Raw genomic sequence first — 21,234 nt, forward strand, 5'->3', positions numbered from 1 at the left:
AGAAGTTTTTAAAGATTTGTATTTGTGGTTATACATATATGAATTGTAAATATAACATTATGACGTAAATTATAGATGTAACATTATCATAAATGTACCATTATTGTCATTCATGAAACAAAAAAGGAAAAATTACACGTTTTGTCCTTTATAGGTAAAAAGACTAAACTACCCTCATGTGACTTGCACATGACGAGTTTTAACAAGAAAATCTAACTGGGTTAAGGCTAAAGGACGTAACGTGCAACAAAATTCCCTGTAAAGGGCAAAACCTGTCAAAATTCGTTGAAAAGGACACCGCCTGTAAAATGATGTTAAGATAAAGGACAAAACGTGTAATTTATCCAACAAAAAACATCGTGTATAAAGAAGTCTTTAACAAGTTATGATTTTCTCGTATTCATATAACTAAATTCAGTAGGGATGGCAATCAAACCCGAACCCGCTGGGTAAACCCGAAACCCGACACATTTGGGACGGGTTTGGGGTCGGTTAATCGGGTTTGAGACGGGTTTGGGAATAGTTTTTATTTTTTCGCGGGTTTGGGACGGGTTTGGGAATTAGTGATATACCCGTTTACCCGACCCAATTACCCGATAAAGTGTACCCGTTTACCCGATTGTATACCCGATATAATTTCTTGTATATTATTAAATATGTATATATATGACACATCCATTTTTTTTACACATATAGGTATTCTATTCCATATATATTGTAGTTATTTGATATATATTTTTATAATGACAACAAAATGTAACCGGTTAGTAGTTACCCGATAAATACCCAATAGGTTTTGAGATGAGTATAACCAACGGGTAATCTTTTTAAATTAACGGGTTTACCCGAAACCCACGGGTATACCCGATACCCGATGTGTATTTACCCGCTAGAAACCCGACGGGTTTTGGGAAGGGTTTGGGACAAGCTTATCTAAACGGGTTTGGGTTTGGGATTACCTAAACCTGTCCCAAACCCGACCCAGTGCCATCCCTAAAATTCAGTGTAATATAATATTTTATGTTAGTACTTGAACGCTTATTTCATTAAAAGATTTATGTTCGTACTCTTAAAATCTTAAATAAGGGTTGGGATATAATAGGAAGTTATTTGGGTAGAAAACCTAGAAAGTAATCTTAACCATCCATTTATTTAATCAAGGGCTAAAATTAAATGAGTGAAATTGAAGGGAAAAAAGATGGCGCGTGAGTTTGTCTAGGGGCATTCTAGTCAATCCAATGCAATAGTTTCTCTCTCCTCCAATTGCCCCCCATTTTTTAAATGTTAATAACTCTTTCATACGACATTATTTTTTTTTATAAAAATTACACCAAAAAAACGAGCGTTTTTTTATCTTTAAAACGAGTATACTATTGCTATATTATCGATTTTTTTTGAAAACCCAGTTGCGTAAAACGCAATGGAAAAAAAACCTAAAAAATGACATTTTTCTAAAACGCAGTGTTCCAAAAACACAAAAAAATGTCTTATTTGTAAAACGCAATGGCCAAAAAACACAAAGAAATGTCTTAATTCTAAAACGCAATAGCCTAAAAACACAAAAGAAAGTGTAGTTTCTAAAACGCAATGGACTGAAAACACATAAAAATGTGTTTTACCTAAAACGCAATTGTCACACCCCGATTTCCACGTGTATCACCGGTGGGCCCGGTGGGGGATTACCGTGACGTAGTTGGCAACAATATAGTCAAACCACACAATTAGATGAATGCACAGCGGAAGCAATAAGATAATATATACTTCAACGTCAAGTGTAATATCAATGTATCACCGTTGTTGAAATAATAATCCACAGGGATCAAATATTACATAAAAATATTGTTCAACAGACAAGGCATCAAAAGCTTGCGAGACTCTTTAAGATGCTAAGGAGCTATAGCCAGCCGATTACGCCTAGTACCTGCATTTAGTCTTTTTGGGGAAAATACGTCAGTTTACACTGGTAAATACATTCAACTGACACTTTTGAAAAATGTTTAATAAAATTTGTTTAAATGCTCAAGGCACAAACTTTTTATAACTTGGGATAATTTATAATCAAATCTTGTAAAGAATTACATGTTACTATGCGTTTGGTCGCCCGACTCGTATCGGGTTAAAGTTTAATAGACACACCACATAGTATAAAACCGTGGCGGGTAACCAACGGCTACACTTTTATAATTATAGACATAATGCCGGGTGTACGCCTACACCGGGATGTCAAGGTCGTGGCCATTCGTAAATGCTGCCAAGGATATCCGGGACATGGTCATTAAGCCCCCAAAGGCTTTAAGCCAACAAAACAGTTTTTAAACGGGTCACATTGATAATACCCAATCTACAAATGAGTTGGGGTCAATTGCCCGACCAAGCGGTATTTTAGATACCGTAACCCAAGCCCTTATAACGGAAAATAAGTTAAAAGTATTTACCTTTGCAAGTATAATCCTTAATTGAGTAATCACAGATAGCTTTTACTGGTCTCCTATTCTGGAACGAAGGTTTTAAAATAACCTATTAGAATCCTAACGGGTCTTTATATTTGCCGTAGCCTAGACCGGTTAGTTTCAAAGTATAGTTACGGTTTAATCGCGTGAAAGGCGAAAACCGTGAATGGAGTGTGATTTTGACCCAACAAGTTTGAAGACTTGTTTTATATGGGTATAATAATCATACTCTGGATTTTGGGGTCCAAACAATATGGTTTGACCCGTTTCGGCTAATTTATGTAAACTAGTTACATAAGCCGAACCGTGCGCGCTAAAGGCGCAACGGGTAATCCGTAAGAGTCCTACACTGATTTCCTAAGTTAACATGCCTTAAAGAGGTTGTGGTATCAGTAGGATACCTTCCGTAATGCCCGTAACGAGTTTAAGTTAATATTATGCCCCGTAGGGGTATTTCGGTCTTTTTAAAGATTATAAAAGAGGTTTCTGAGTTCTACAGGAAATCTGAGTTTCCCGAACAGTTTATAAAGTCTAAAATACTTTATTTATTATTTAAAATCAGTGGTAACTGGAATCGGGTCAAAAGAACTTGTAGAACTCAAGTTATGGCCGAAAAGGGTATATTCGGTATTTACCGAACCGTTGCCATAACTGCAGGTTATGAGCAGGTTAAAAATAATTAAAAATCTTTAAAAATCCCAAAATATTATTTTACAACAGTGAGCAAAAGGTTTGGTGTCGAAATCCGGGTTTAGATAGGCGTTATGCTAATTGCGCTATTTAATTACTAAAGTTTCGCAATTTGCGCTATTTAGCATAACTCCTATTCTGGAGCTCGGATTGACATGAAATTTTAGGGACATGCTTAGAAATCAGTAACCAAGGTCATGATCCGTTCACGTGTCCGAAATTCTCGTTTTAATTTAAAAAGGGCGTTACGGTCAACTTTTAAGCATTTAACGGAAATGTGTAAAAGACTTGGACAAACAACGAACCGGTCACAGAGGGTTATACCATCATGTAACCTGGTCCTAAGAGAGTCCTAAGGCATATCTAAATCAAACAACGAACCGGTCACAGAGGGTGCCCTTTTAGGGGTTTAATGCCCACATGATTACCATCATATATCTATCTTTGATTCGACAAACCACTGGACCATTCGTGATTTATCGCAAAGTCAATCGTTAATTACGACGGATTGACTTTTAGGCTAAAACTATTGAAAAATGAAACCACAAAGGGTTAGGTAACTTACAAAAGCTTGGTGCACGACTTAGGATGATAGAGGAAAGCTTTGGAGCTCCAGAAGTGAGTTAGAATGCAGGTTTGAGTGTGATTTCACTTATGTGCAATGTATGTCCTTTTATAGTGAATTTCCAAGCACAAGATCATTACAACTCAACCTACAAGGGAGTATGGATGATCAGCAGGTGGCCCTGGATGCTAGGGGTCATGTAGAGGGCGCCCATGCTTCATTAATTGCCTCTATGATCGTTCACAACTTCAAACAATGCATCTGTCCAAAGTTTCTGCATCTGAGTGGTTCACGCGGCCCGCATTAGATTTCATGCAGCTTGTACGCGGGCCGCATGGATCTTCATGTCAGACGCGTATCCACAGGTAGCTCGCGGCCCGCTTCAACTTATGTGTTTCACTCAGGCGGGCCGCCTGGGGCCTGATTTCAAAGATTTTTAAATCTTTTGTAATGATTAACCGAATCTTTGTAATTAATAACCTGACCTTTCGGGTTTGAAGGGGTAACCTTACGATTTGGCCCTCAGTTAATTACAATTAAGGGCCTCGTGCCATTTACCCGCACTGTTAAGTCCCCGGTTAGTTTAATTACTATCCGAAAAGCCTTAACTTTTATTGTTGACGCTTTTAACCCCTCTCGTACGAATTTGATCATAACTTTCTCGTTTTAAAACGGAACTTCGCGGAATTTATATAGTACATTCTAGTGAGCGTATTTTACTGTTACAAAGCCTCGAGTTCGTCAAAGGGTCACTCAGAGGTATAATTAAACATGTTGACACAGTTAACCCCTACATCTTGAAATCTCTCACTTTCTTCCACGTTTCGCTTCCGTACGATCCATGATTTATTCGTTTGAAGGTAAGAGCATCGCTTAGAGTTACTATACAGTAAATTTACTCTTTGTTGACATTTATAACCCTCGAATTTACATACTTTCATGGTTTGTCAACTTTAGTCCTTTATTTAATATCTAATGCCACGTGTAAACTAATGACACGTGTTAACACATTATTGGACACAAAATTTCGAGGTGTTACATCCTCACCCCCTTAAAATAAATCTCGACCCGAGATTTACTCGAACAAATAAGGGTATTTCTCTTTCATCGTGGCTTCAACTTCCCACGTGAATTTGGGACCTCTACGGGCATCCCACTTGACCTTTACTATAGGTACATGCTTCCTTCGAAGCTTCTTCACCTGTCGATCTTCAATCGACAAAGGCTTCTCCACAAATTTCAAGCTCTCATCTATATGCACATCTGTGTGTGGGATCACCAATGATTCATCAGCGAAGCACTTCTTTAGATTGCAGATGTGGAACACATTATGAATTCCATTGAGCTCCTCCAGTAAGTCTAGCTTATAGGCAACTGACCCGACCCGTTCAATAACCTCGAAAGGTCCTATGTTTCTCGGGCTTAGTTTGCCTTTCTTATCGAAACGCATCACCCCTTTCCATGGTGATACTTTAAGTAACACTTTTTCACCTACTTCGAAGTGAAAATCTTTACGCTTTGGATCAGCGTAACTCTTCTGCCTATCTCGGGCAGCTTTGAGACGGTCTCGAATCTGGACAATCTTGTCCGTCGTTTCGAAAACTATCTGTTGTCCAGACAATTGGACATCTCCAACTTCCGCCCAACAAACAGGCGATCGACACTTTCTACCGTATAATGCCTCGAAAGGCGCAACCTTAATGCTGGTATGGTAGCTATTGTTGTAGGAGAATTCGATTAGTGGTAGGTTCTTATCCCAACTACCACCCAAATCGATAGCACATGCATGCAACATGTCTTCCAATGTTTGAATAGTACGCTCACTCTGACCGTCTGTCTGAGGATGGTAAGCCGTACTAAAATTCAAACGTGTGCCCAAAGATTGCTGGAAACTTTTCCAGAAATGGGACGTGTATCTAGTATCTCTATCGGAGATAATAGACACAGGTATGCCATGCAAGGCTACAATCTTGTCAACATATAACTGGGCTAACGTGTCGGAGCTATAAGTCTCCTTGATGGGTAAGAAATGCGCTGATTTAGTCAGCCTATCAACGATAACCCATATTGTGTCATTTCCTTTCCTTGTCTTGGGTAACTTGGTAATAAAATCCATAGTTACACATTCCCACTTCTATTCAGGAAGTTCAGGCTGTTGTAGCAAGCCAGACGGCTTCTGATGCTCAGCCTTGACTTGCGCACAAGTTAAGCATTTGGCTACATAAGCGGCTACAGACTTTTTCAAGCCTATCCACCAATAATTTGCCTTTAGATCCTGATACATTTTATCTGCTCCAGGGTGAACAGAATATTTGGAACTATGGGCTTCCTGGAGGATAACATCCCGTAGTCCTCCATAAATAGGAACCCATATTCGCCCATTCAATCGTAAAATTCCGTCCTTGCTAAGAGTTAACTGCTCCTCAGTTACTTCTAACTTTTCTTTAGGATAGTTAGCTTCCAACACAGCTTCTCGCTGTGCAGCTAACAACCTTTCCATCATATTATTCTTTACTTTAATGCTCTTGGCATTGAGTCGGATGGGTTTCACCCTTTCCTTTCTACTTAAGGCATCAGCGACTACATTCGCTTTGCCGGGATGATACCTGATTTCACAATCATAATCATTTAGGGTCTCCATCCAGCGGCGTTGCCTCATATTTAGCTCCTTCTGATTAAACAGGTGTTGAAGGCTCTTATGATCTGAATAGATCACAAACTTGATACCATACAGGTAATGCCTCCACAGTTTTAGCGCGAACACAACGGCACCCAGCTCTAAGTCATGAGTGGTGTAATTCTTTTCGTGCACCTTTAACTGTCTCGAAGCATAGGCAATGACTTTGCCTTTCTGCATGAGCACACACCCCATGCCAGTGTGTGATGCGTCGCAGTAAACTACGAACTCCTCGGTACCTTCCGGTAGTGTCAGCACAGGAGCGTTGCTCAGCTTTTGCTTCAGAATATCAAAGGACTCTTGCTGCTTAGGGCCCCAAACAAATTTTATCTTCTTCTTGGTCAGGGAAGTTAGAGGCGCAGCAATCCTCGAAAAATTTTCTATGAATCGCCTGTAGTATCCTGCTAATCCCAGGAAACTACAAATCTCTGTAGGCGTCCTTGGCTCTTGCCAATTCATGACAGCCTCTTCTTTAGCGGGATCCACCTGGATACCACGCTCGCTGACAACATGTCCTAGAAATTGGACTGCTCGTAGCCAGAATTCGCACTTAGAGAATTTGGCATAGAGTTTCTCATGGTGTAGCAGTTTGAGAATACAGCGAAGGTGTTTCTCATGGTCAGCTCGGTTCTTCGAATATATAAGAATGTCGTCGATGAAAACGATGACGAATTTGTCCAAGTACGGCTTGCAGACGCGATTCATGAGATCCATGAACGCAGCCGGTGCATTTGTGAGCCCAAAAGGCATCACTAGGAACTCGTAGTGACCGTAACGAGTCCTAAATGCGGTTTTATGTACGTCTTCATCTCTGACCTTCAGCTGATGGTAGCCTGACCTCAAATCGATCTTCGAGAAATAACTTGCCCCTTGTAACTGATCGAACAAATCGTCGATCCTCGGCAAGGGATATCTATTCTTTATCGTGACCTTATTAAGCTCGCGATAATCGATGCACAGACGCATCGATCCGTCCTTCTTCTTAACAAACAGGACAGGTGCTCCCCAGGGAGACGAACTAGGTTTGATGAAACCTTTAGCTAGTAGTTCATCCAGCTGGGTCCTCAACTCCTTCATTTTGGTTGGTGCTAGCCTGTAAGGTGCTCTAGCTATAGGTGCTGCTCTAGGGATGATATCTATCCTGAATTCCACTTGCCTATCTGGTGGCAAACCAGGTAGATCTTCAGGGAAAACTTCTGGATACTCCGAAATGACGGGAATGTCTTCAATCTTCGGTTTAGGCTCTTCAATAATCACCTGTGCCATGTGAATGACACAACCCTTCTTTAGACATTTAGAAGCCTTGAGCATAGTCACTTGCTCAGGCAATCCGTATTGGGTATCTCCCCGAATGGTAAGCGATTCACCAGACGGTGTCTTTATCACCACTTGCTTTCTGTTGCAGACGATTTGTGCCTGGTTGTGAGATAACCAGTCCATACCCAATACTAGGTCAAAACCGGCCAATTTAAAGGGAAGTAGAGATAGAGGAAAAGAGTGGCTCTTAATGGATATCACACATCCATCTAACACAGTGGAGACGGTTTCTATGGTTCCATCTGCTAGCTCTACCTCGTAGTTCACGTTTAAGGTTTTGATAGGCATATTCAGCAATTTACAAAATTTATGATCTACGAAAGACTTATCAGCGCCCGAATCAAAAAGTACTCTTGCAAAGATATCATTTATGAGAAAAGTACCTGTGATTACGTTGTCATCCAGCACTGCTTCTTTCGCCTCCATCCGGAAGACTCTAGCATTGTTCTTCTTGGCCTCTTCAGGCTTCTTGGCATACTTAGGGCAGTTGCTTTTAATGTGCCCCTTCTCGCTGCAGTTATAGCAGGTAGCATCTTTTATCTTCTTGCAGTCCACAGTCTTGTGGTCTTTGGACTTGCACAACCCGCAAGCATACGACCTCGACTGAGTCTGCGAGTTTGAATCGAGCCTACACTTTCCAAAGTGATGTCTCTTGCAGTTCTTGCACTTGGGCTTCTCACCAGACTGTTGCCCATCCTTCCTTGACTCCGACCCTCTCTTGTTATCACCGTTCCCACGGTGCTTCTTGCCCGACCTCCGTGAAGTATCATCTTCACGCTTTCTCTTTTCAGCCTCCTTGTTCCTCAGCGCTCTTTGACGGACCGCGTCCTGAGTGAGGGACAAAGAAATGTCGGCTACAGATCGAAAGGTCGCTGGCCGAGAGGCCTTCACGCTTGCCTTTATTTCGGGGGCTAACCCACCGATGAAACGAGCGATTCTCTTTGGCTCCGGGGTTACCAGATATGGAACCAACCGGGACATCGTGTTGAAGCTCGTTAGGTAAGCTTGACAGTCAAGGTTTGTCATCACCAAGGACAGGAAGTCAGTCTCTATCTTTTCGACCTCATGTTGAGGGCAGTAATTCTCCTTGATGGGAGAAATGAATTCCTCCCATGTCATGCTGTAAAGCACAGCCTTTCCCGTGGCCTGAACCAAAGCCCTCTACCAAGCCAGGGCCTCGCCCTTAAATGATTGTGACACATATTTCACCACATCCCTTTCTGCACAGCCGCTGATGTCCACCACGGTGTCCATCTCGTCAAGCCATGTCATACAATCGACCGCTCCTTTCTCCCCAGTGAAGTCTCGGGGTTTACAAGACACAAAGTACTTGTAGGTGCAGCCCCTGGCGCGAGACGCATCAGTATATACCCTTTCTTTACGGACACTGTTTTCATTGGACGAGTGATTATCATCGTCCTTTTTAGGCTTGGACAGCGGTTTGCTGTGGGATTTTGAGTGGGTTTTCGGCTTTGAGGGTGGTTTGGATATAGTTCGGCTCCGAGATTCAGTATATTCTTCATATTGTCGATCCAGAGCTGCCTTGACAGCGTTATCGACAAGAGCTTTTAATTGAGCGCCCGTCAAATTAACTTGGGCGTTATCGTATTCGTCTTCATTCGAGTGGCTATTTTCTCCACTAGGATCAGCCATGGTAACTTGAATCTGTTACAGAAGATAACGAAAATTTTATTTAGGAGTTTATTATGGAATTGTCTTTTATGGCAATTCATTAACCATGGTAACAGAGACCATATCTGGTTAATTTGTTACTCACTTTTATTTAGGATTTGAACATACTTATCCTAATTACAACAATAATGTTAGTGGCATTAAAGCCTAGTCACGAGGACGTTTTTATAATATTAGCCGAGATTACAGAGAATCAAGGTATGAAGGTTTGAACCGTAGTCCTTTTACCCTTCCTGACAGGGAGTCATAGACCACCACTGTCTTTTGTCTTATATGACAATCATTATGGGCCGTAGGCACTACATCACTAATGGATGCTTAATAATTCGGCCCGTAGGCACTACATCACTAATGGATGTTTAATAAATGATCATCTTTATTGATGATTTAACCCATGATTTATTATTTCATTAATTTGGGCTTTGAAATCCTTAGAAGGATTTTTATACAGAATGACGCGTGCGATTTTAACGAATCACATCTGCCATGAACGTTAACATGATTACAGAGGTTAACTGGAATTCTGAATCTTTTAATCAGGTCTTACCATCTTGGCCGGATCTTTATAAAGATACCTGGCTAGGTTTCACTCTTAAGATTCTTTATTTAGGCAGATTTAAATTTAAAAGGAATGATTTTTCGACTTATTTCATATATAGTAATAACAAAAATGAAATTATAACATAACATTCCATAAACTTCAAATACGATTACACGCTGCCCTAAACGGGACTTTTAAACAAGTACATACCCACATAGAGGTTAATAAAGAGACAAGTCCACGTAGGGACCAATACAAGATAGGTGTCCACGCAGGGACTATAAAGATAAGTCCACGTAGGGATTGAAATACGACATATGTCCACGCAGGGACTAAATTGCAAATGCAACATTACATAAGGAGACTAATGGTCTCGTTTCTTCCTTCCCTTCAGTAGGTTTGCTAGACCCTTGAGAAATCCACGATTACTCTTTCGTTCTTGTTCGAAGTCTCGTTCCACACGGTTTAATCGGTGGAGTATTTCTTCTTGCTCCGGTGGAGAAAAACGTGGCTGCTGCGACGGTTGCTGAACCGGAGGTCTAGGAGGTATAGGATACCCATGAGCTGAGTAATCTGGTCTCCAAGAGGTTCCATGGAGGGCATTATAATTAGCCGCTATCACATATGGATCGGCATCATAGTTATAGTTGTAGTGCGTGTGAGTCGGCTGCTCAAACGGATTGTATGCCATGGAAGCACCGTACGCTGGTATCGGATTGTCATATCCGAATGGTGGCGGAAGTGGTGCAACTGGCGCAGAATTCACCTCTGCAGGGTGACCAGAAGGTTCCCCTAATTGTGGTTCTTCTTCAGGTACTGACGGAAAGTGACTAGCACTCGAGTGGCGAGGGGTGCTGAAATGAAATTCCCCTCCTCGGGTAGACATCCGTGCTCCTGATCTTCTACGCCTTGGCGGATCTGGAATTACTGGTTGAACCGGCGGCGGTGGTGGTGGTGTAACAGCCACGAACCGCGAATCCTCAGAAGGATCCTGTTGTTGTTGTTCATGGGGCGAGTAATTATGTGAAGGTGTAAAATACCAATTATATTGGTCAGACCTCGCCTGGTAGCTGTCGGGACCTTGATAGGGTGTTCCATGGAAGGATGACCCATCGGAAATCTCGATTGGATGATTGGGAGTACCCCTTGCAGGCTCGACGGGGTCTGTATCCTCGTCCATATCCACTGCATTATCTTCAGAGAAGTGATCCTCTGGTCCTAGAGGGTTATACCCTATTGGCTCTTGGACATAATCCGCTGGGTTAAACTGTCCTATGAAGAAAGGTGAAGGATCGCCATAAGATCGGTGCGAAGCAGATCGCTGTAGAGGTAAAAAGGATGGTTGAGGGTTATTGGGATTATTTTCCGAATCTGGTCCAAATGAATGGCGGTATGAGGGTGTTGAGCTATGCGAGGTAGAATGTCTCGCAGGTTCAAAAAGGTTTCTTCGTCTCTGTGGTTCTTCACTCCTTGTACTGGAAGGAGCTCGCGTGTTCGAAGGTCCAGCTTCGTGATCATTGTGAGTAATGATCGTTCCTCTGCCTCTTCCTCCTCTTCCTCGTCTGATTGCAGGCGGCATATTCTTGCTTTCAAAACTTTAAATAACAATAAACAATAAAAAGACAAACTGGAGTAACAATTCGAATTTGTCCTATGTTCTTGTCTAGACTCAAGTATGTGCAATTGTGTAACTGAGATTAAACACAAAGGCTAGTGTTTAATTCACTAAGTGTTGGCTCTGATACCAACCTGTCACACCCCGATTTCCACGTGTATCACCGGTGGGCCCGGTGGGGGATTACCGTGACGTAGTTGGCAACAATATAGTCAAACCACACAATTAGATGAATGCACAGCGGAAGCAATAAGATAATATATACTTCAACGTCAAGTGTAATATCAATGTATCACCGTTGTTGAAATAATAATCCACAGGGATCAAATATTACATAAAAATATTGTTCAACAGACAAGGCATCAAAAGCTTGCGAGACTCTTTAAGATGCTAAGGAGCTATAGCCAGCCGATTACGCCTAGTACCTGCATTTAGTCTTTTTGGGGAAAATACGTCAGTTTACACTGGTAAATACATTCAACTGACACTTTTGAAAAATGTTTAATAAAATTTGTTTAAATGCTCAAGGCACAAACTTTTTATAACTTGGGATAATTTATAATCAAATCTTGTAAAGAATTACATGTTACTATGCGTTTGGTCGCCCGAGTCGTATCGGGTTAAAGTTTAATAGACACACCACATAGTATAAAACCGTGGCGGGTAACCAACGGCTACACTTTTATAATTATAGACATAATGCCGGGTGTACGCCTACACCGGGATGTCAAGGTCGTGGCCATTCGTAAATGCTGCCAAGGATATCCGGGACATGGTCATTAAGCCCCCAAAGGCTTTAAGCCAACAAAACAGTTTTTAAACGGGTCACATTGATAATACCCAATCTACAAATGAGTTGGGGTCAATTGCCCGACCAAGCGGTATTTTAGATACCGTAACCCAAGCCCTTATAACGGAAAATAAGTTAAAAGTATTTACCTTTGCAAGTATAATCCTTAATTGAGTAAATCACAGATAGCTTTTACTGGTCTCCTATTCTGGAACGAAGGTTTTAAAATAACCTATTAGAATCCTAACGGGTCTTTATATTTGCCGTAGCCTAGACCGGTTAGTTTCAAAGTATAGTTACGGTTTAATCGCGTGAAAGGCGAAAACCGTGAATGGAGTGTGATTTTGACCCAACAAGTTTGAAGACTTGTTTTATATGGGTATAATAATCATACTCTGGATTTTGGGGTCCAAACAATATGGTTTGACCCGTTTCGGCTAATTTATGTAAACTAGTTACATAAGCCGAACCGTGCGCGCTAAAGGCGCAACGGGTAATCCGTAAGAGTCCTACACTGATTTCCTAAGTTAACATGCCTTAAAGAGGTTGTGGTATCAGTAGGATACCTTCCGTAATGCCCGTAACGAGTTTAAGTTAATATTATGCCCCGTAGGGGTATTTCGGTCTTTTTAAAGATTATAAAAGAGGTTTCTGAGTTCTACAGGAAATCTGAGTTTCCCGAACAGTTTATAAAGTCTAAAATACTTTATTTATTATTTAAAATCAGTGGTAACTGGAATCGGGTCAAAAGACCTTGTAGAACTCAAGTTATGGCCGAAAAGGGTATATTCGGTATTTACCGAACCGTTGCCATAACCGCAGGTTATGAGCAGGTTAAAAATAATTAAAAATCTTTAAAAATCCCAAAATATTATTTTACAACAGTGAGCAAAAGGTTTGGTGTCGAAATCCGGGTTTAGATAGGCGTTATGCTAATTGCGCTATTTAATTACTAAAGTTTCGCAATTTGCGCTATTTAGCATAACTCCTATTCTGGAGCTCGGATTGACATGAAATTTTAGGGACATGATTAGAAATCAGTAACCAAGGTCATGATCCGTTCACGTGTCCGAAATTCTCGTTTTAATTTAAAAAGGGCGTTACGGTCAACTTTTAAGCATTTAATGGAAATGTGTAAAAGACTTGGACAAACAACGAACCGGTCACAGAGGGTTATACCATCATGTAACCTGGTCCTAAGAGAGTCCTAAGGCATATCTAAATCAAACAACGAACCGGTCACAGAGGGTGCCCTTTTAGGGGTTTAATGCCCACATGATTACCATCATATATCTATCTTTGATTCGACAAACCACTGGACCATTCGTGATTTATCGCAAAGTCAATCGTTAATTACGACGGATTGACTTTTAGGCTAAAACTATTGAAAAATGAAACCACAAAGGGTTAGGTAACTTACAAAAGCTTGGTGCACGACTTAGGATGATAGAGGAAAGCTTTGGAGCTCCAGAAGTGAGTTAGAATGCAGGTTTGAGTGTGATTTCACTTATGTGCAATGTATGTCCTTTTATAGTGAATTTCCAAGCACAAGATCATTACAACTCAACCTACAAGGGAGTATGGATGATCAGCAGGTGGCCCTGGATGCTAGGGGTCATGTAGAGGGCGCCCATGCTTCATTAATTGCCTCTATGATCGTTCACAACTTCAAACAATGCATCTGTCCAAAGTTTCTGCATCTGGGTGGTTCACGCGGCCCGCATTAGATTTCATGCAGCTTGTACGCGGGCCGCATGGATCTTCATGTCAGACGCGTATCCACAGGTGGCTCGCGGCCCGCTTCAACTTATGTGTTTCACTCAGGCGGGCCGCCTGGGGCCTGATTTCAAAGATTTTTAAATCTTTTGTAATGATTAACCGAATCTTTGTAATTACTAACCTGACCTTTCGGGTTTGAAGGGGTAACTTTGCGATTTGGCCCTCGGTTAATTACAATTAAGGGCCTCGTGCCATTTACCCGCACTGTTAAGTCCCCGGTTAGTTTAATTACTATCCGAAAAGCCTTAACTTTTATTGTTGACGCTTTTAACCCCTCTCGTACGAATTTGATCATAACTTTCTCGTTTTAAAACGGAACTTCGCGGAATTTATATAGTACATTCTAGTGAGCGTATTTTACTGTTACAAAGCCTCGGGTTCGTCAAAGGGTCACTCAGAGGTATAATTAAACATGTTGACACAGTTAACCCCTGCAGCTTGAAATCTCTCACTTTCTTCCGCGTTTCGCTTCCGTACGATCCATGATTTATTCGTTTGAAGGTACGAGCATCGCTTAGAGTTACTATACAGTATATTTACTCTTTGTTGACATTTACAACCCTCGAATTTACATACTTTCAAGGTTTGTCAACTTTAGTCCTTTATTTAATATCTAATGCCACGTGTAAACTAATGACACGTGTTAACACATTATTGGACACAAAATTTCGAGGTGTTACAGCAATGCACCAAAAACATAAACAAATGTCTTATTCCTAAAACGCAATGGCCAGAAAACACTTAAGATGTCTGTTTTCTAAAACGCAATGGACTGAAAACACATAAAAAGTGTTTTACCTAAAACGCAATGCACTAAAAACACAAAGAAATGTCTTATTTATAAAACGCAATGGCCAGAAAACACTTAAAAATGTCTCATTTCTAAAACGCATTGGCCTAAAAAAACAAAATAAAGTGTTCTCTGTAAAACGCAATGGACTGAAAACACCTAAAAATGTGTTTTACCTAAAACGCAATGACTAAAAACACTTCAAAAATGTGTTTTTCTAAAACGCAATGGCCAGAAAACACATAAAAATGTCTTAGTTCTAAAACGCAATGGCTTAAAAACACCAAAGAAAGTGTTCTCTCTAAAACGCATTGAACCAGGACAATAGTTTTGTCTGTGAGTTGTCTGAACCAGGAATGTAGTTCTAAAACGCAATGGCATAAAACTGTCTACGAATGCAGTTTTCCAGAGGCAAATTTACAATCGACCTCAGCCAGGGGCTCTGCCCCTTGGACCCTGCTACCAGGGGCACTGCCCCCGGACCCCGCCAAGATCGTAAAACGCAATTACTAAATCAAAAACCCAGATCGTAAAAATGAAATTAAAGAATTTCTTACATAGATCGAAACCGATTTCTTCAACGAGTGACGAAATTTGAATGATAGAAACACTTATCAGTGATCGAATCGAACGGATCGAGTGATTATCTTCAAAATCACGGAAAAAAAATGAGATTTTGAATGAAATTAAACTGGGTTTTCTTCAAAAAAAAAAGCTGAAGAACACGTTCATCGGGTGTTTGAATCATTGATTGATGACGAAAATCGCAATATAATATAGTGATTATTGAGATAGTAAGTGAAGAAAAGGTTGAAGATGGTGGGTTTTGAAAATGGTGGGTTTTGAAGTTACTGGGGAGAAGAAGGAAGAAGAAAGGATTGGATTGACTAAAATACCCTTTTCTCTTTATTTTAAATTTTGTCACATGTCATAATCCTATTGTTTCCTATCCTTCCTAGCCAAAATAAACTTCTATTTGATCTCCACCCTCTTATATAATATACTAGGTTAGAACCCCGTGTATTACACGGGTTGAATAAATGTAATTTTATATACCAAATAATAAAAAAATTATATCTTTAAAAATCTTTTTTATTTCATGGGTTGAATAAATGCAATTTTATATACCAAATAATAAAACAATATATATTTAAAAATCTCGTTTATTACATTTTTTGAATAAATTAATTTATATATTAAATAAAAAAAAGTTATATCTTTAAGAATCCTGTGTATTGTACGAGTTGAATAAATTTAATTTTAAATATTAAATAATGAAAAAAGTTACATTTTTAAGAACCTCATGTGTTATACGGGTTGAGCACATGTAATTTTATATACCAAACAATAAAAAATTATATCTTTATAAACCCTGTGTATTATATGGATTGAATAAATCTAATTTTATATATTACATAATAAAAAAAGTTATATTTTTAAAACCCCGTGTATTACACGAGTTGCATAAATGTAATTTTGTATAGTAAAAAATAGAGTAAATTGTCATTTTAGTTCCTGAGGTTTGGTCAAAATTGTCATTTTAGTCCAAGTAATTTTTTTTCTCCTATGGGTCCCTGACTTTTCCATTTTCTTGCAATTTTGATAACATTGTCTAACTCAGTATAAAAATCTGGTTATAACCAGGGGTATTTTTGACATAACTGTTGTGTAGTGATAACCAGGGGTAGTTTACAACATAATTTATAAACCTCATAATAATTTAATACCAAAAATACCCCTGATTATAACCTGGTTTTTAGACTAAGTTAGGCAATGTGATCAAAATGGCAAGAAAAAGGAAAAGTCAGAGACCTAGAGGAGAAAAAAACTATTTGGACTAAAATGACTACTTGGACAAAAATTCAGGGACTAAAATGACAGTTTACTCTAAAAAATAAAAATGATGTATCTTTAAAAAATCTCATTTATTACAGGGGTTGAATGAATCTAATAAAAAATTATATTAAAAAAAAAACTAACGGATATACTCGATATACGATTGATGGGGTGATTACGGTGATGGTTCTTATAAATGTCACATAAACATAGTGATTACTGTATTTGAGTTGAGAATTGAACACGAAAATAAAAATATAGAACCAATAAACCCCTTTTAAATATTTTTAAAATAAGTTCTACCCTTAACTACTTTAATTTAATAAAATAAATAAATCATTTACATTAATTTCAAGATAAATAATTTTGAAATCTGATAAATATTTTAAAATATCATATTAATCTCCTATATGAATTGTTTAAATTTATATTAAATTTAATTGTATAATTATCTTTTAATTGAAATTAATTATCCATAAAAACAGATAACTTCAATGAATGATATGTGTTTTTTCATTGGTTTCTTTTATTATATAGTATAGATATAGATATAGATTAATTCAATTTTGTATGATACTAGATTTTGTACCCGCCGCGCGTTGCAGCGGCGCGGTATGCGAAATGGGACGTATAGACTGTAATCGATCAAGCTTGTTTCCGAAATAAATCTATGTAAAATGTATAATAACTCAAATTTATACCGTCGAATCAAATCAAGACGTATAAATTTACATCAAAACATAGCCTAACTCAAGACATAAATAAATAAAACGTTTTACAATTGACCCGACCTTTTTTCAAACAAAAACTACGTTAAAACGTACACGAACTCGAACTTATACCAATACATCCATAAAAAAAACTTAACACATGAGTATCAGGGTGACCCGATCCAGCAATCCTTCCAGAAGTTTATTGAAGCCACATTCTTAGGAACCCCAATTACATTTCTGCTCAAATCAATCCCCCATTCCTTCAATGCATCTACCACCTTCAATATTTGTATCTAAACACACCCTACATAGAAAACTACAATGATGATAATGATTATCACCACACCACACGCAAACAGTCACAAAACTGAAGAAAAAAATTGAAATTCCTAATCTGGTGATAGCAACAAATTTTAAACAAAAGGTGCTTTAGATTTTCTACCAAGAAAGACGATCATTTATACGGCTTTACAGTTCCCTCCTCCAGGATATCTCGCCGGTGAACCGAACAACGGAGATGGCGGGATCCTTGTCAGATGGAACGACCGGTGGCGGTTTCGGTCTGCAACGGGGACTTTGCTAAGTCTCTTATCGGCAAGGAGGATAACAATCAAGCAAGGGAAGAAAAACCCTAGATGCTTACTGGTATACTTCACGCAATACTCAATTTCATAGTCTCCACAGACACAACGAAATCACCATCGGCATAATTATTTACTTGGTTTAGATTTGCTTTGTAGAGAAAAGAGAATGGATATGGAGGAGAGCGTTTGCTTGTCTATAAAGAGAAGAGAGAGAATTGTCAGGGGGACAGCTGTAGCCTGTAGCAAAGCAAAGCAAAGCAGGCGGTAAAAGAAAGAGATTGTATGGTGAGATCCATCCCCACGAGGATGGGCCGCCACCTAGGCGCCACATCACCGGCTCGTGGGGGATGGGCCTCCTTCACTTTTGAGGGGGTGGAGGATGGGGCCCCACCTTAATATTTTATAATTTCCTAATTTTTTTATTAAGTTAATAAATATAACATAACACAACATAATAAATTCATTTCATAAAATAAAAAAAATTACATTTCCTAAAAATAAAAATAAAAACATTTCGGAAAAAAAATTACATTTTCTAAAAATAAAAAATTACACTACTCGTCTTCGTCTTCGTCTCCGTCACCGTCCCCGATGTTAACGTTGTTCCAAATATGTTCTACCAAATCCTGTTGAAGGTTTGCATGCGTAAAGTCGTTGGTTAGTGAGAACGAGTTTAAATCCTGTTGTGGCGGATCAACCGGGACAGTGTTCCTGTAAGATGCATTCTCATCATACTCACAAATCGCCCGACCTTCGTCTTCAATAATCATGTTATGGAGCAAAATGCAAGCGTACATACAAAGGCACAACCTTTTCGGTGTGAACGCACGTGCCGGTTGTGCAAGGACGTCCCATTTTTTTGTAAGACACCAAAAGCACATTCGATGTCTTTTCTTGCAGCTTCTTGACGTTTGGCGAATTTTTTTCCTTTTTTCGTCCTCGGGATATGGAATAGTCTTTACAATTGTAGACCAAGACGGATATATCCCGACAGCAAGATAATACCCACGTCTATACTCAACCCCAGAAACTGTAAAACGGGTGTCCGGACCGGTTCCATTAACCACATTGGTAAAGATCGCCGATTGGTATAACACGTTGAGGTCGTTGAGTGAACCAGGGAGACCAAAGAAAGAAAGCCATATCCACAAATCTTGTGATGCCACGGCTTCAAGTATCACGGTTGGATAGCCGTGATCACCTCGCGTATATTGGCCGCGCCACGCAGTCGGGCAGTTATGCCACCCCCAATGCATACAATCAATGCTACCAAGCATTCCCGGAAACCCGTGCCTTGCTTCATGAGCTTGGTACAACTGTTGAACATCATACGCGTTTGGTTTCCGCAAATATTTTTTGCTATACAGTTTCACCACATTATGGCAAAACCGATACAAACATTCCCGCGTAGTTCTTGCCGACATCTGTAAGTACTCGTCCAAAGCGTCGGCCACTGTCCCGTACGCCAGTTGGCGAATGGCCGCAGTACACTTTTGTAACGTGGTGAACCCTTCATAATTTCGAGCATCAGGTCGTTGCGTGAAATACGGGTCTACTGCGCTCCTGTCGTAAAAAATATATAAATACGAGTTAAAAAAATAAGGATAATGAAATTTTGTAATGAAAAACCTTGGCGGTCTCTGTTAATCCGTATTCGTCTGGTAATAATATTTTCAGACGAGAAGTCTTCCTCTTCCTCTTCCTCTTCAATTAGAATCTGCCCCGCCCGTAGCACAGCGTTTGCGAAAAACATCTCCTCTTCGTCATCCGAAGACGAGGGCCACCAAGGATTAGAAGCCATTGTGGATGAAAAGATAATTTTTTTTTATAAAAGTGGGGAGAAAATGGTATAAAAGTGAGAGGGTTTTGGGTTGAAAGTGGGGAAATTATGGTGAAAATAGGTGTTTTTATAGAAAAAGAATTTTTTTTATTAAAAATGCCGTTGGAATAACGGCTATATTTTGAAATGGTGGACCGGCTACCCCGGCTGTGGGGTGCCGGTTGTGCCGAGCCGAGCCCAGGGGCGGCGGTGTGGGGGACCGGCGCCGGTCCTAGCCGGGCCTCAGCCGGCCCCCATACCTTCTAGTCTAAAAGGAAAAGTTGAGGGGTGAAAGTCGGGCTCATGGATTGAGCACCAAACCTTTCATTTTAATATATACTAGGATTTTGACCCGCCGCGCGTTGCGGCGGCGTCGAAAGTTAAAGTAACTCGTATTTATACGGTATATTTGACCCGACTCTTTACTTAAAAAAATTACATCGCATCGAATGAAAACGTAGTATATTTGATCCGACTTGCTTTCAAATACAGTTTACGAACGTACACAAAATAAGTAGAACATAGATAAAAAAAAGGTATAATAATTTGTCCACGTTGCGGTGTAAAGTCGTATAAGTCATTTAAACCAAAGGAGGTGTCAAGTTATTAAGTAGAAAAGGTTAAGAAGGTCAAAGTTGTCAATTACTGAAATTTAGAAGTGAATGTGCAACTTAGTTAAAAATAAGAGTTAATAGTGTTTCATGTCAAAAAATTAAGGGTGTAAAGTGAAAAAACTTGAAAGTGTAAAAGCCTTTTTGTTGGTTCAAAGCTTTGACGAAAAGAAATGAAAAAGTCAAAAATTGAGGCTTAAAAGAGAAAGGTCACCACCGACCTTTCTCTTTAATAGTATATAAATGTATATATAATATAATTTGTTATTTGGTTAATTTATAATATGCGTTTGATTGATTGGTAAATTCTATATGATTACCACCAACTATTTACATGTTAAAATTTAAATAAACAAAATCACATCTTAATAAGACCTTAATTTGTTTTATTAAACTTTATATTAAAAAAACTGAACCAAATTATATTTAATATATTTCAACACTGAGTGTGTAAAGTTTTAATTTGGAATGTTTATAGGAAAAAAAAGTAAGATAACCACTGGCAATATCTAAATATTATCACTTTCAAATGATTTTTCATGTTCAATATAATCATTTTTAAACTGTTATCATATATTAATTTAACATGACTAATTAATAAAAATAATTTAATTGATTGAATCGACTTTGAAATAAACGATCAATCTGATCAATATAATCATTTTAAATTGTTCTCACTTCTCTACAATTCAAAATCTTGAATATGGAAAAGATTTTATATTTAATATAGACTTTTTTTAATCGTAAGTACGTAAAATTAGAGTT

At 39.1% G+C, this 21,234-nt stretch overlaps 1 protein-coding gene across 1 annotated transcript; it reads right to left on the reverse strand.

Annotated features, from left to right (window-relative positions):
- Positions 1 to 18,593: 18,593 nt before the first annotated feature.
- On the reverse strand, positions 18,594 to 19,840 carry LOC110906427. The gene is made up of 2 exons (XM_022151561.1): positions 19,719 to 19,840; positions 18,594 to 19,602 (listed from the first exon to the last, which is right to left on the reverse strand). Exons 1-2 carry the CDS (start codon positions 19,838 to 19,840, stop codon positions 18,594 to 18,596), a joined length of 1,131 nt encoding a protein of 376 aa, XP_022007253.1.
- Positions 19,841 to 21,234: the final 1,394 nt, after the last annotated feature.

Source organism: Helianthus annuus, chromosome 3 (genome assembly GCF_002127325.2).
Source record: "Helianthus annuus cultivar XRQ/B chromosome 3, HanXRQr2.0-SUNRISE, whole genome shotgun sequence".
NCBI classification, from domain to species: domain Eukaryota; kingdom Viridiplantae; phylum Streptophyta; class Magnoliopsida; order Asterales; family Asteraceae; genus Helianthus; species Helianthus annuus.